This window comes from Parambassis ranga, chromosome 7 (genome assembly GCF_900634625.1).
Source record: "Parambassis ranga chromosome 7, fParRan2.1, whole genome shotgun sequence".
Classification (NCBI taxonomy): domain Eukaryota; kingdom Metazoa; phylum Chordata; class Actinopteri; family Ambassidae; genus Parambassis; species Parambassis ranga.
Genome location: NC_041028.1, coordinates 2,022,958 through 2,038,317, shown reverse-complemented (window position 1 = coordinate 2,038,317; position 15,360 = coordinate 2,022,958). Strand labels below are relative to the sequence as shown.

At 48.9% G+C, this 15,360-nt stretch overlaps 2 protein-coding genes across 7 annotated transcripts; one reads left to right on the top strand and one right to left on the bottom strand.

Annotated features, from left to right (window-relative positions):
- The first annotated feature begins 2,818 nt into the window (after positions 1-2,818).
- LOC114438092 (6-phosphofructo-2-kinase/fructose-2,6-bisphosphatase) lies at positions 2,819-12,474 on the top strand. Of its 4 annotated transcripts, none has more exons than XM_028409195.1 (14): positions 2,819-3,171; positions 6,111-6,236; positions 6,345-6,441; positions 6,677-6,743; positions 7,237-7,311; positions 7,403-7,459; positions 7,660-7,793; positions 8,236-8,443; positions 8,581-8,727; positions 8,806-8,910; positions 9,030-9,159; positions 9,573-9,635; positions 9,727-9,791; positions 10,055-12,474. In XM_028409195.1, the coding sequence occupies exons 1-14, from the start codon at positions 3,087-3,089 to the stop codon at positions 10,112-10,114; spliced, it is 1,419 nt and encodes a 472-aa protein (XP_028264996.1). In that variant the 5' UTR covers positions 2,819-3,086; the 3' UTR covers positions 10,115-12,474. The 4 variants fall into 4 exon arrangements, with proteins under 4 accessions (XP_028264996.1, XP_028264999.1, XP_028264995.1 ...); XM_028409198.1 differs by lacking the exon at positions 2,819-3,171 and adding an exon at positions 3,541-3,665; XM_028409194.1 differs by lacking the exon at positions 2,819-3,171 and adding an exon at positions 4,788-5,057.
- ndnl2 (necdin-like 2) lies at positions 12,441-14,978 on the bottom strand. 3 transcript variants are annotated; one of them, XM_028409204.1, is made up of 11 exons: positions 14,892-14,978; positions 14,592-14,655; positions 14,236-14,355; positions 14,083-14,146; positions 13,796-13,875; positions 13,615-13,709; positions 13,447-13,526; positions 13,318-13,360; positions 13,191-13,253; positions 12,730-12,844; positions 12,441-12,653 (listed from the first exon to the last, which is right to left on the bottom strand). In XM_028409204.1, exons 2-11 carry the CDS (start codon positions 14,640-14,642, stop codon positions 12,570-12,572), a joined length of 795 nt encoding a protein of 264 aa, XP_028265005.1. In that variant the 5' UTR covers positions 14,643-14,655; positions 14,892-14,978; the 3' UTR covers positions 12,441-12,569. The 3 variants fall into 3 exon arrangements, with proteins under 3 accessions (XP_028265005.1, XP_028265006.1, XP_028265007.1); XM_028409205.1 differs by having other exon boundaries at positions 14,592-14,651; positions 14,892-14,957; XM_028409206.1 differs by lacking the exon at positions 14,892-14,978 and adding an exon at positions 14,808-14,859 and having other exon boundaries at positions 14,592-14,651.
- Positions 14,979-15,360: the final 382 nt, after the last annotated feature.

Here is a 15,360-nt window from a genome sequence, read left to right as displayed (position 1 = left end):
TTAGGTTTTCCTCTTGTGTCTCTTAGAAGCCGTTTAGAGAAGACTAGAACCATAGCGAGAGCAGCCGCCCCTCCCTTCATCCCGTTTCTTTATAGCGCTTAGAGATGCAGCAGATAATACGGATTATTAAGAAGCTATTGTCATAAATGTTAACATTTATACACACGGCCACGGCAGAGCTGTTCGTAATGGACGCAGGTGAGATGTTGATGTCCTCTGCAGCTTGGATGGAAAAGTCAGTCGTATTGCTCTTTTGTTGCCTTCCAGAGACAGACACTGAGGTGTGAGGAAGGACGGCAGGACCTTCAGGAGACGAGCCCGAGCCTCTCGTGTTGATCTGATCTCCTAAATCCAATGAAAAGACCAAAACCAACCATTCCTGAAGCCACCGAGGCTGCATGTGTGCAGGGGACTATTTTTTGTGGCGGATGAATCCACATTTGATTAGCGATTAAATTACACCTAACAAAAATAGCACTCATGCTTTTAATAACTCAGCATCCTGGCTTTGAATCAGTTCAGAGAAATGAGAGGTCAGTTGGGGACTATTTTCTGTGGCGGATGAATCCACGTTTAGTTCTAATCAGTCATCAAGCTGTGGGTGTTTTTGGTCTTTTTGTTGTGTTTTGTGACACAGAGTGTGATATAGCAGCAGCTGTGAGGCAGGTCACGTGTACTGTTGTGGCTTTCCAGTTCTTATGAGCCTGTTTCGTGTGGAAATCATGAATAAAAAACACAGGCAGGCTTCTTTCTTCCATCTGGTGGCCTTGTTCCGTGTCCGTCTGTCTGCTCTGAGCGATTCAGCCTCGTCTGTCTCAACCTCGTTTATACATGCGAACACATTGGGGGGGAAAAAACAAGATAAAAACTACAAAAAAATACAAATAAAAGCCAAAATAATAACCATACTGCTAACAACAACAACAACAGCACTATTATCAGTGTCACCGCGATGTGATCAGTGAGTAACACGATGACGTGAATCACAGGATCCAGCAGGGGTGTACAGAGGGCGGGTCTGAGTGTGTGCAGAGGGGGGATTATAATGCAATACTGAAGTGTGCTGATGTTGTTCCTGCTTGTTGCATTGTGCGCTGTTCTGTATCTGACCAACTAACTCCAGACTGTCGACTAATAATAAACATGGATATCCTAAACAGACGCAGCCTTTGTGTGTGTTTATAAAGCTGTAGGGGGCGCACAAGACCACCTGTTCCCCATAATGCTAAGAATGAAGCCAGTGTAAATCTGCAGTCCCCCCAGTGTCCACTGGAGGACCTACTTCCTGTCGTTGGCTCCACCTGTGTGTCTCCATTGTGTTGTTATCACTTCCTCCCCTGCCTCTTTTTTTTCTTTGTTACCTCATTTTTAGGACTTTTAGCTTCGGTCCACACATGGACAGTGGAGAGCTGGATCCAGACTTCAGGATCCCTGACAGAAACAGGAAGAGGCAGAGGCACAGACTGAGAGCCACAGACACAGAGTCTGTCTGTTAGCACACAGTTTGTTATCCAGCGCTGCTATCAAAGGTTAACCACATTGTACAGGCTCTGATTGGCTGTTTGTTGCAGGAACAAGCCCACTGCATTCTGGGAGTTGAGGTCTTACTGCCACACCCCATCTTTCATCTGTTTTCTTGGATTCTGGTTTGAGGTCTCAGTCTGCTTCACTTCATGTTTGTTTCTCTGCCCCCTGTGACGTGTTGTACCTTCACAAAGCTGTAGGGGGCGCAAAAGACCAGCCAGGTATGAAAACTAAGGCTAAAACAGCCCTGGCCCAGTCAGCCAGACCATCACAGGTAACTATGGAAACATTTAGTGCTATTGTTTTAAGTTTTACCCAGACCCACCCACTGAGGTCTGCAACCACATATAAACCATGTTTCCCACCAAGAATCTTCATCAACATAAGGCTAAAACAGTTCCCTCTGCAGCCTCTGGGGGGCTAGCTCTGAAAGTGAGTCAGTGCCATTGACAGTAAAAACTATGGACAGAGCTTCGGTTCCGTTTGTTTCTGAAGAGCCGTTTTGAGGCTCGGTGGGAGGTTCCGGGACGTGATGACCGCCGCCATGTTGGCAGCGTCACGTCCGGCAAAACTCTCAAATATGGACAAAGAGGGGGAGCACGAGCGGGGTTTAGGGGGGCGGGCGATCGTGGGAGCAGGAAACTCACGCTGTGATACGTCAACTGTCTGTCACTCAAGCGGCAACGCCCATAATTATGCGTAATTTTAAGTCCGAATACAATTGAAACGAGTGTGTTGTAAAAAAATTCATCCCCGTACAATTGACACTAGAAGAGAACCTATCATCTGAGACCAGAGTGTTTTTTTGTACCAGGCCGTAAACATGTTAATTTCTGCTGTGAAGTCGGCCATTTTAACATGGGAGTCTATGGGAAATTACTCGCTGCTGGAGCCAGCCCCCAGTGGTTGCAGCGTGAATTACAAGTTTTGACACTTCCGCATGGGCTTCAAGTCTGAGCCCCGAAGGTTGCCGCTTGGTCAGTCCTCATGGACCTCAATGATAAAATGTCCAACTACATGGAGTGGAACACCCCCTCTGCTGTCCTCTATGTGAACTGCACCCTGTGTGCTGCGTGAGTGTGCCTCTCTCTGTGTGTGTGTGTGTGTGTGTGTGTGTGTGTCCCTTTAAGCCGCTCTGCCTGCTTCATGATCCAAACGCTGCTGAGGAGAGCGCGCGCAGCAGCATCCTCACAGGGAGGACGGAAGGGGCGTGGCGGGAACCTTTCATCTGCTCACGAGCTCGTTTTCCTCACAAGACAAGACGAGGTGAAAAAAACCCGGAGGAGCAGAGAGAGAGAGAGAGAGAGAGAGAGAGAGAGAGAGAGTGTGTGTGTGTGTGTGTGTGTGTGTGTGAGTGTGAGTGTGTGTCTGTGTCGTGGCCAGCAGGCGGCAGCACGCTCAGGACTCTTTGTAGGCTCCAACTTGTTTCCTCTACAGCAACGGAGCAAGGACACACGGTCTGCACATGCTACACACACACACACACACACACACCTAATCATAACAAACACTACACACACACACACACACACTCAGCAGTCAGCCAGAAATAGATCTGCAGGATGAACAGAGCGGCGGTTACGCAAGACGTAGAGGAGGCTCCGGGGGGCGCAGCGGGAAGGACGCTCCGCTTCCAGCGGCCACACTGTGAGTGACAGCGACACACACACACAGACACACACACAGACACACACACAGACACACACACACTTATGCAACGACGCCCCTTCTGTTTTCATTCATGTGTGTAACACTGTGTGTTTATGTCAGAGAGAGATGTGCACGCGTGCGCGACATCCTGACGTCATCTGTTGATCATGTTCATTGATAAATGAGCAGAGCGCGTGGCTCTTAAAGCCAATCAGCACCTACGTCGGTTACGTAAGTTTTTTGGGAGCTGCTCAATGTATGGAACAGCCTGTCCCCCCTCAGCTGCAGGACTCGTGGCTTCTGCTTGGCGTAGAGAGGGGGGGGGGGGGGGGGGGTGAGGGAGGGGAGGGGGGGGGGTAAGGCGGTAGTCGAGTGTCAAGAACCATCCCACGTGGCTCCTGTAGGACTGAGCGCAGAAAAACAAATGGAGTCCGAGCAGCAGAGCGTGCGTCCGGTCCGGCGGCTGCGGCGCCTGCGGTGTGAGAGCACAGGTGAGGTCTGACCCTAGAACCCGCGCTCTCTCTCTCTCTCTCTCTCTCTCTCACACACACACACACACACACACACTGTGCATGATGACGTGACTCGGTGCTGAAACACTTCTGCTGTCAAACTGTGAGCTCTGCTCTTATAATGCTGTGAGGTGTCAGACCCTGCAGGGCCCGGGTCCAGCTCCCAAGCAGCCGGACCGGTGTAGGGCCTGGTCCAGCTCCCTGGGGGCCGGGGCAGGGTAAAGGGTCCGGGTCCAGCTCCCAGGGGGCCGGGGCAGGGTAAAGGGTCCAGGTCCAGCTCCCGGGGTGCTCTGGGTGTTGTTGTGTGGCACCTCGCTCTACGTCACAGTTCCGTGTGTCTCTCTGCTTTCTGTGGGACGCTGTAACGGTCTGAGCAGATGTTCGTCCTCTCATGTCTCACTGAACGTCCTCAGAGGCCAAACACAACACAACAACACACTCACAACATCCGGTGTTCCAAGAGCCCGTTCAGACTGGAAACTCAATCTGGATTGAACTGGATTCGGTCCGGATCAAACCGGATTGACTAGTGACAAATCTGAACAGGGTCTAAGAGGGCTGATGTTGTCTGACTATTTCAACAGTCATACATCAAGAATGCCCCCCCCCCCCTCCCAGAAGGTTCAGAGTATTTGTTGTTAGCATTGTTAGCATGTTAGCACTTCCTGTTCCCTCAGTTCATGGCTTCATTTCTCGGCCTCGGAGGATGCAGATCAGTAATTAGAAGTCATTAGCTCAGTAATCACACAGCAGAGGCTCCTAGAAAGCATTTCTAAAAAAAGACCAAGAAGCAACAATGTATGGCATGCAGACTCTCTCTCTCTCACACACACACACACACACACACACACACACACACACACACACACACACACACTCTGTGGCCCTGGTGTTTTTCGTTTGTTTAGGTGCCTCTGCAGCATTTTGTCACACAACACTTCCTGTTTGCTGGGTCAAAGTTTAGAGTTGCACAAGATAATTGGTGGTTGACCTCATTCTGTTCATTCTTACTGGGGCAGCTCATATGACTGACAGGTGAGCTGAGCCAATCAGAGACGCCGCATGCTCTGCAGCAAACCACACAGGTGAGCTGAGTGGCACACCACGCTGACTCCGCCCACTCTGGTGGTGTGAGAAAGTTTAAAACTTGTGTGCTCACCTGAAGAGCTCCTCTTCACAGTCAGTACAGAGCTGTACACACACAGACACACACACAGAGAGACAGAGACACAGAGACACACACAGACACACACAGACACACACACCTGGCTGCTGATGTCATGTCAGAAACACAAAGAACACTCACTCAAAATCCTCTGGAAAAGACCTGGGTTCCATGGATGAAAAGCAGGCTGAGTCAACGGCGAGGCTGTGAGTGCACACACACACACACACAGACACAGACACACACACACACATGCCGGGATACCGCATTGTTTGGCTTTGTGCTGCTTCGCTGTAATTTGACGTGTCGATGCTTGTATGTTAAAGCAGGTGTGACACATTGTTTGAGAGCAGCTTTTCTTGTTGGATTGTGTGTGTGTCTCTCTGTGTCTGTGTGTGTCTGTGTGTGTGTGTGTGTGTCCTGAAGGTCGTTAACCCTGTGTGGTCAGGATGGCCCTCTCTCAGTTAGCGGTTACCAGTTTTAAGTGTTTGACCACCCGCAGTAGGGTCTCCCTTCATGAGTCCGGCCCGGGTCCAGGTGTCCTCCTGTTAAAGGGGACTTTAGTCCTGCCAGTGTTGTCCTGTCTGGTTGCTCGGGGTCAGGCTCTGGGTCTCTGTACAGCACCTAGAAACAGCTGTGATGTGTAAAAGACGGCATACAAATGAAACTGAATTGCACTGGTTACATAAAGCACTCGTCCCACAGGGTTCAGCAGTTTAACCCTGAAGGGTCACAAGTGAAATCTTTGTGAGACGTGTCTCTGTGATGGACCTGCAGGATAATTATGTCCCAGTGAGGACACTTTGTGTCCTCCTCCTGTCTCTGTGTGGCTCATTTCGTCTCCTGTTGTGTCAAAACCAGGAAGCACCGTCACACAGCACCCACCTGTCAATCACAGCTCTCCTGCCCCACGTGATGTGAGGTTTTTAGTTTCAACATCATTGAAACAAATAAAACTCTGCCTGAAACAGTTCAGCTAGTACACATGTTTATTTCTGCTGTAAAGTTTTGGAGCCCCCAGAGGCCACAGAGGGAACTGCAGTTTGTGACACAGCCTCAGCCCTAAGGCCTCTGCTGTGTGAGGATAAGCAGGTTGAACTGATGGTATTTTATGTTTGGTTGCTGGTTTTACATAGAAATACATGCATGTCTTTGTGCTATGCTAAGCTACGTAGCTGCGGCTTCATATTTGTCATATGAACATGAGGGAGCTCATGCAGCAGGAGTTTTAACACTGTGTGTGTGTGTGTGTGTTTCAGCCTCGGTGCCCCAGTTCACAAACTCTCCCACCATGATCGTGATGGTGGGACTCCCGGCCCGGGGGAAGACCTACATCTCCAAGAAGCTCACCAGATACCTGAACTGGATCGGCGTTACGACCAAAGGTATCGGCTGACGGTGCAGGGTTACAGCGCGCTCAGGCTTCACTGACGCACACCCGTCATCACCACACTGACTCACACTTTAAAACGGCTTCATTCTGTCTCCATCAGTGTTTAACGTCGGGCAGTACAGGAGAGACGCCACGCGGTCCTACAACAGCTTCGAGTTCTTCAGACCCGACAATGCAGAGGCCATGAAGATACGCAAGTACGCATCACTGCAAGCTGTGTGTGGGACTGTGTGTGTGGGTCTGTGTGTGTGGGACGGTCTGTGTGTGTGGGACGGTCTGTGTGTGTGGGACGGTCTGTGTGTGTGGGACGGTCTGTGTGTGTGGGACGGTCTGTGTGTGTGGGACGGTCTGTGTGTGTGGGACGGTCTGTGTGTGTGGGACGGTCTGTGTGTGTAGGTGTAATCAGTGTGTGGTTGCTGTGTTCCTGTTCAGGGCCTGTGCCCTCACTGCCCTGAAAGACGTGTGGGACTACTTCACCCGAGAGGAGGGCCAGGTGGTGGTGAGTTTACCTTTAAAGTGTCTTGAATGTTAGTTTTATTGTTTATCATGTATCATGTAAACAATGTGATACACACATAATCGTTAAAGTTGCTCTGTAACTGCTGAGCGAGTAGACGCTCACAGCCTCTGGGTAGGACGTCAGGCCGGTTCCTCTTGACTTATTCTTGATGAAATGTAAACATCTGCTCCAGACTAAAAGTTTATCACAGCAGTAGAAGACGTTTACTGTGAAGCAGCAGGGATTGGCCTGGGTTAGCGTTCAGTGAACTGTCTGTGACGTCACCTGTAGGTTCATAAAGGGCTGTGTTGAGTCTCTGTGGGAGGCCTCTGGTCTGAGTCCATGAGGCAGAGTCCGGTTAAACAGGTTGGTTTTTGTTGGTCTGTGAGGAGAGACTCACTTTTGGAGACAGCCCCTAGAGGCTGTGAAGAGAACTGCACCCAGTTTACTTGTGTAATCTTCTGTTTGGACTGTTTTTGTCTGTCTCTGTAAGGTTTTTGATGCCACCAACACCACAGCGGAGCGCAGAGAGGTCATCCTCAACTTCGCCAAAGAAAACGGTTACAAGGTTTGTTTTTTGTTTATTATCAAATATGGAAACGCACGAACAGAAAATGATGCCACGGCGTCAACAGTCTGTCCTCCTGCTTCCTGCTCAGGTTTTCTTTGTGGAGTCGATATGTGACGATCCAGAGATCATCGCTGAGAATATTAAAGTGAGTCCACAGAGCTGAGCGAGCAGACTGAAACTCAGTGTGTGTCCGTGTGTGTGCGTTGGACCCATTGTGTGCACATATGCAGCAGAATTGTCCTGCTGGTTTCAATCTGACACGTGATCTACCCCTTTTTGACGTGTCTGTGTGTGTCTGTGTGTGTCTGTGCTCTCAGTAAAAAGTGTCTCGACCCTTCTTTTCAGCAAGTGAAGCTGAGCAGTCCAGATTACATGAACTGTGACAAAGAGGAGGCGGTGGCCGACTTCCTGAAGAGGATCGACTGCTACAAGCTGACCTACGTCCCCCTGGATGACAACAAGGACAGGCGAGTCCCCCTGTATGTTTTTAAAGCGGCTGAATGAGATCTGGGGATGCTGAACAAGTCACTGTTCGAGTCATGTGACCATTTTTTAGAATACAGGAGATGTGCATGCAGCATAAAGTTTTATTATTCTGCATCAGCAAGGTCGCTCTCAAAGGTCTCTGTCTTTGAGAAACCACAAAAAGTCCAGTGAGGATCCGGCAGCTTCATCAGGATGCTGCTTTACAGAAGGGTCAGAGAGAGATGGAGGTCGCACTAAACACTGACCCCTGCCTGCAGGTTGTGTCCTGTGTGGTTGTTGTCATAGTAACAAAGATGTTGTCTCCACTAGGAGGTCTGGTGCAGTAAACATTTCAGGGCTCAAATCTGAGCCGACTGACACTAAAGCTAAAGAGGCTAGCGTGTTAGCGGGCTGCTCGTCGTCTCGTCTCTTTAACTTTCTCTGGTCTTCGTGCAGGAACTTGTCCTACATCAAAATCTTCAACGTGGGCAGCAGGTACCTGGTGAACCGGGTCCAGGACCACATCCAGAGCAGGATCGTCTACTACCTCATGAACATCCATGTCACCCCGAGATCCATCTACCTGTGTCGACACGGAGAGAGTGAACTCAACCTCCTGGGACGCATCGGAGGAGACTCCGGGCTCTCGGCCCGCGGCGCTCAGGTCAGCAGCGGTTTAGTGGTCTCTCTGTGGCTGTTTGGTGGTTAGTTTTGTCCATTTTAGTCTCCTGTTATTTGTCTGTCCTTGTTGTTTATGTCCCTTTGTGTCCATTTTGTAAGACGTTGTTTGTTTTGGGTCAGTTCGCCAGTGCTCTGGGTGCCTACATGCGTGAGCAGAGTATCCGTGACTTGAAGGTGTGGACGAGTCACATGAAGAGGACCATCCAGACCGCAGAGGCTCTGGGGGTCCAGTACGAGCAGTGGAAAGCCCTCAACGAGATCGACGCCGTGAGTGTTTCAGTGACGCATCCGTATCATGAAAAAAAGTCTTTGACTCCGTCTCTGTGCGTCTTTTTGACCTGTCAGGGTGTTTGTGAGGAGATGACGTACGAGGAGATTCAGAAAAGTCACCCAGAGGAGTTTGCTCTGAGGGACCAGAACAAGTACAGATACCGCTACCCGAAAGGAGAGGTGAGTGTCCGACTGCTGGTTAGAGTCTGTTACATTAATTAAACTGTGCATTGAAGTTTCTGTGTCTCCCATCAGTGTAGCTGATGTTTCTGCTGTCTGTCTCTGTCTGTCTCTACTAGTCCTATGAGGACCTGGTGCAGCGTCTGGAGCCCGTCATCATGGAGCTGGAGAGGCAGGAGAACGTTTTGGTCATCTGTCACCAGGCTGTCATGAGATGTCTTCTGGCATACTTCCTGGACAAAAGTGCTGGTGAGTCCAGTGATACGCTTCAGTTCGAAGTACCAGACAATAACTAGAGTTGACTAGATGTGTGTTCATCTGCCAGGGAAAACAGTCCCCCTAGAAAAACACCATCCACCACCATTCCTTCATAAACTGCAGGGTGGAGGAGGGGGAGAGGAAGTAGACGGGACAGAGGACAAAAGCATCAAACCTTGCATACATATACATGATCTAATTTCCCTACAGGGATTAATGAAGTTAATCTTAGTCTTAATCTTACAGGACAAACAGTGCAGATTAGATTACTGTTAGACAAAAACATACATTTAGGATGGATGAGTAAAGACTGGGTGGGACATTTGAACCTGCTCCATGTCCCCGTGTGTTCGTCTCTGGTTAATTTGAGCTGTTGTGACGTCCCCCTCCTCCCTGTGTCTCAGACGAGCTGCCCTACCTGAAGTGTCCTCTGCACACCGTGCTGAAGCTCACGCCGGTCGCATACGGTCAGTTTTCCTCCCTCCGTCCTCTCACCACATGCCGGCTTCTCCTCCGTCAGGCTGCAGACTCTGACCTGTGGCTGCTTGTTTCCCTCAGGCTGTAAAGTTGAATCCGTCTTCCTCAACATTGAAGCCGTCAACACACACAGAGAACGTCCAGAGGTAAATGAATCTGTTCTTAGTAGGAAATCACAGAGTGTCTGCCGGGCCGCTGAAGACAGGATGTGGCCTGGTTAACACTGAGGCAGCCATTTGTCTGTGCTGAGTCTCTTTGTAAGTCTTCATCAAGAGGAGGAGGAGGAGGAGGAGGAGGAGACACGATGTGACCTCTGTGATGCAGCCTGCTGCCGCGTCTCTCTCCTCCTCCAGTGATGTGATAAATGTCCTGCGGTCAGACGGACAGTGAGCGCTTGTGTTTCTTTCAGAACGTGGACGTGGACAGAGACCCGGCGGAGGCTTTGGAGACGGTTCCTGACCACATCTAGACGTGGAGCGCCTCCTCAGGATGATGGTGGAAAGTGGCCTTTTATGTTTAATTTTTTTTTTTGAAGTTACAGTGATCACAGAGGTGGTTGTTACAGTGGAGCAATAAGAATGAGGCGCTGCTCTGACGGCGGCCTGTCACCGGTGTAAATGCACTTTATGAAGCAGGGCCCAGGCCACACGCCTGTGACATGAGGAGTGGTTCACTGTGGACACAACGTGCTGCTGTTTTCAATGATTCTGTCCTGCTGTTCAGATTAGAGCCGTTTTCTAACAGCAGCTCGTCTCCGCACTCATAGGGGACACACAGCTGCCGTGTCTCAGTCTGGGGGCTGCATCCATCGAAGTGCGTCCTTTATCAGCCAACATATCCCACGATTCCCAGGGTCGGACAGCTGGGTTCTTTTGCCGGCAGGTGGCCAGAGTGCCTCATTTAACCACGTCCTTCAAAGGACGCCGCCCCCAGACTGAGACACGGTCAGAGAGGAGCTGTTCCTCACACATGAAGGTCTGAGTCGCCTTGGTTCAGGTTTTTTGTGGTAGGTTTCTGGTAGTTGTTGTAAATGTGAAGCAAACGTGGTGCTGCATATTATACACCACACCATGTGGACAAAAGTATGTGGACACCCAGACACTATCTGCTGGTCTCTGTCCAGTCCATTAATCATTTACAGTCTGATGAAGGTGAGGTCAGAGGTCAGGACAGACGATCATTTGTTTGAGCTGTGTCCGTGCAGACAGACACACAAACGCTATCATCTGATCCTCCTGATCTGCTCCGAAGCTGCAGCGGTGATCAGTGGATGGAGCTTTGAACTGACTGTAGCTGCAGATCTGCAGCTACAGACGGGGTGTCCATGTACTTCTGGTCACATGGTGTGTGTATCAAGGGAACATCTGGCTCCTGGACTGCCAACAAAACCACGTGCCTCATAGTAATAAAACTCTGAACACTATGCACCCTGCACACACACACACACACCCCCTCGCCGTGTGTGTGTGTGCTGTTTTAACTGAAGTGGGTCATTTTAATAAGAAGGGACCTGGTGCAATACTGATACATGTGATTTCTTTTTCTTCTTGTTTTTAAACCTGTGCTGTGTTCAGTGTCAGCGTCCTCTCAGTCTGCTTCTCTGTGAGGTTCAGGGTCCTGGTGAACTGGTATCATGGTTCTGCTGCCTCTCAGAAATATATCCAACAATTAATGTAACGTCTAATTTTAAACACATTTATTCAATTGTCTGAAATAATTAAGGAAAACGATCAAACCTGTTGTGAGAAATATCGACCAGCTGAGCTGACGATGGTGGGCGGAGCTTGTCGAGGCCTTTAGAGCTGACCAATCAGAGCAGACTGAGGCTGCATGCTGTCGTCTTAGATACAGCTCGGTCATGTGACATCTGGACAGCTGTGCAGAGGATTGTGGGTCAGAAAGGCCAAACAAAGTCCTAGTAGAACATCCTGGAGGAGGTGGAGGAGGATTCCGTTTTCCCGGTGATCGGATTGAGCGTAGGTGGGAGGGGCTGGCTGTGCGATGTTTGTATATCTGTTGTTGTTGTTGTTGTTGTGAAGCTTCCCGGTGCCAGAACCCCCCCTGAGTGAAACCTACAGACGACCAGCTGCTGCTGCTGCTGCTGCTCTGCACCGCAGGCCTCTGGTGTGTGTCGTGTGGTCAGAGGCGCCTGAGGGAGGTTGGATCAAAATGTGATTTAAAAACAGAACGGATGCCGACACACATCGGTGTGTGTCTGAGTGCACGTCCTTCCATCCACACCATGTGACCAGTGTTAGAAACAGACCGCCCGTGCTGTGTTCAGGGTTCAGACGCCGTCCTGCTCCTGTCTGTGAGGCTGCTGCTGCACACCAGAGGATTATCAAACCATAACACCTCCCTGAAAGCACGAAGACCAAGGACTCGGTCCAGTCCTCCAAAAACACACAGTCTGCAGTAATGGCTCCACACCGCACAGGAACTCAGGTGATCACAGGTTTTACCATCAGCTGATGCCGTCCGCTGCTCTTCTCTGTGTGTGTGTGCTGGTTCCACTTCCTGGTCTGACTGTTGGAGGCTCTGACTGGATCAGATACAGGAAAATAATCATACTGACACACATATGAAGATGATTTGGACAATAGGTACCGAGCCTTGATCCATGTCCCGACTGTTGGGGTCACATTGGGCCCCAGATTGGGCATAAAAATCCTCCAGTGTGCGGCCAGCTTAAATGTGCAATTGTGCCAGTTTGTCATGTGTCACGTGTCTTTGTGTCTGACGGCACTGAGTGAAATGTTACGACTGTCGATCAATGCAATTACTGAACCGATAACTTTAAATTAAAATGATTTGCTGTTTAATATAAAACGTTGAACCATGAAATCCTTTGTTCAAACAATTAAAAAACTGAAAATTCAAACATTTTAACTAAAAAATAAAAGGACTGATCAGGAGCATGGACGTCATCTCTGGCTGCTGCTGCTGGCCTGGCTGCTGTGGGCTTCTTTGTACTGCTGGGACCAGCTCTGAGGCTCCTGTTCAAACAGCTGGGATCAAACCAAATCGCCGTCAGTCACTGAGACCCACTCCGAGCATGTTCAGGTGCACTTGAACAGGACTTACTTGACCCAGGAACTCGAGGATTTTGGCTTTCGACACCTCCGCATCGGCGCGTTGACCCCAGCGAAACTCGTGCTCGATGGGCTCTGTGTGAGGGATTCGTGCGTACTCCAGGTACCTGCACACGACCAGCTCAGTCAGTCAGCTGAACATAAAGTCAACAATATGTGGTCATGTTTGGAGAGTCCTGGTCCAGCCACTCTGTGCTGTAGTGGTCCAGATTCACTCTCCTGCTGCTCTGTGGTGTGGTATAAACCTGAGTCTATGGTCTGACAGACACCGGCTCTGAACACACCAGTACACAGTAACACAGCGATCCCAGGCAGGCTCGAACCTGTGACCCCCAGACCCCCCAACCCCCACATTAGAGGACTGAGCTATCGTCCAGCTTCAGAGACCCCCCCCAGCTCGGAAAACACTCAGTTAGCATTTGTTGTAGGTAACGGCAGAGTGTGAGTTCTCACCTTTGTCTGACAAATTCATCTGTGACCAGTCGCTTCACGTCGCCAAACTCCTCGTGCTTCTCTCTGCAGAGGTTCATACGTATTTAGAACTGTCGGCAAACTGCACGCGTGTGTTTATGTGTCTTACCCAGGGTCAACGCGGAGTTTCTTCAGAGTATTCCAGATGAGGTCTAAAAAAAACCAAAAAAAAAAACCACCTGATTAAACTGAGACCGACGTCTGTGTGCGAGCAGACAGTCCAGGCTCTGACACTCACTTTCTCTGACGACGCCTCCTTTCATGAAAACAACACTGAGGATGACAAAGAGCAGACCCATCTTCGGACTGGTGGGGCTGCTGCACACCAGAGGAAGCAAACATCCCATCAGAACACTGAGGCCCATTAAAGACACGGTGCTAATTATGCTGACAAACATTACATTACTTTATGGGAGAGGCTCCGTCAGCTGGCTCCAAGTTATTGACGAGTATGTACATGTGGTTTTTGGAGTCAATTTCAACCAGTTTCAAGCCGAACACCTGGTTGAGAGGAAACAGCAGCATGGTAACAGCCCTTTACCTGTTCACTATGATTGGATGTAACATGAAGCTCAGCAGGTTCAGACCTGATCCAGAGTCCGTGCTGTCCTCTTGATGATCTCTGGGTAGACGTTTCTGTATTCTTTCACCACGTTTTTCACGAGCTCTGGAAAAACAAATGCTTTATTATAACACTATTGATTTTGCAGCTCCACAGTGATCAAACATCTGTCCACAGAGACACGGTCTAATATGACCAGCAGGTGTTCTCTTTCCTCCATGTGTTTACTTCAGTGTTTCAGTGTTTTGTACAGTATCGCAGGTTTGTGCATCCTTCACTGTGTCATTTAAGGGACCTGTCGAGCAGTCCTACCGGCTCGGCGAACAGGAACCTTTTTCTGGTCCTTCACCAAGAAGTACTGCACCACCTCGGCAACCTGCAGACAGAGAAGGTATGTGATCAGAACCGTTTCTGAAATGCGTTCCAAATCTTTCAGAATGACACTGCTGAGTGTTTGTCTGTCACCTTGCGTTCCACCTCTGCAGCTGTGAGCTTCTCCAGCCCTTTCTGGACCTGGGTCGATGACGGCTGGGTGAAGATGGTGTCGTCGTCCTCTTCCTGAGCCGCGGAGGTGCTGGGTTGTCTCTGCATGAAGAAACTTTGACTGAAACCTTTCTCAAAGGAAAGTACTTGGTTTGAAAATATTACAGTACAGCAGAGGGGGCACTGATGAAAACGGATCCAAATTTTCTTGATAACTTCAGATTAAAACTCAAACACGTTTGGACCATAGTTCACACTCGTGCTAATGTAGCGTGTCCAATATGAGAATTTGTTATCATAAATAGGACAGGAGGAAGAGGAGGAGGAGGAGGACTTACTCTGCTCTGAGAGGCGCTCTGTGTGTGGGACAGCCTGTTTCTCTGCGTCATGGTGACAAACTGTCTGAAGGACAATAAAACATAAACACAGGAACACTAGCTGAGCTTCGTGTGGCTTTAAAAACAAACAAAAACATAAAGTCAACATGAGCAGAGGACGCGGAAGTGACCGATCCAAAGACATGCTAGCGATGACAAGAGCATTAGCAAACGAACCCGTGACGAAACGTGAAGTTTAACTTTATCAGCGCGCTGCACAAACACGATGAGAAGAGTTTAACGAACGGTTCGATGACTCACTCTGTGAATGCAGACAGCTCGGACGGACACAGACCGTCAAACTCCCGCTAGAGCGCTTTTCCCTGTCGCCCGTTGATGACGTGATTCATCAACGACTTCCGGTTATTCGTAACGGCATGTTTGTTCTAAATAAGAAAGAAAAAAATATATAAATAATGTTATGACATTATAAAAGATGTTATAAATACATGTATAATGTTTTTATGAATAATTCATATTTAAATTATTTATATATTTATAATCCAAACAATGTGAAACTTATTTTAAAAATAAATATATAAAATAACATACACTATACAATTGTATAATAGTCTATGTTATTGTTTTTATCAGTCACTGGTACAGTTTTTCTGTGTTATTTACACGTGTACTGTAATAATTTTACTGCTTTCCCCTTAAAACTCTTTATCTCATCGTTTTGTTGTTAATGAAATGTTATTATTTATTATTATTATTTAGTTTTTCCTCC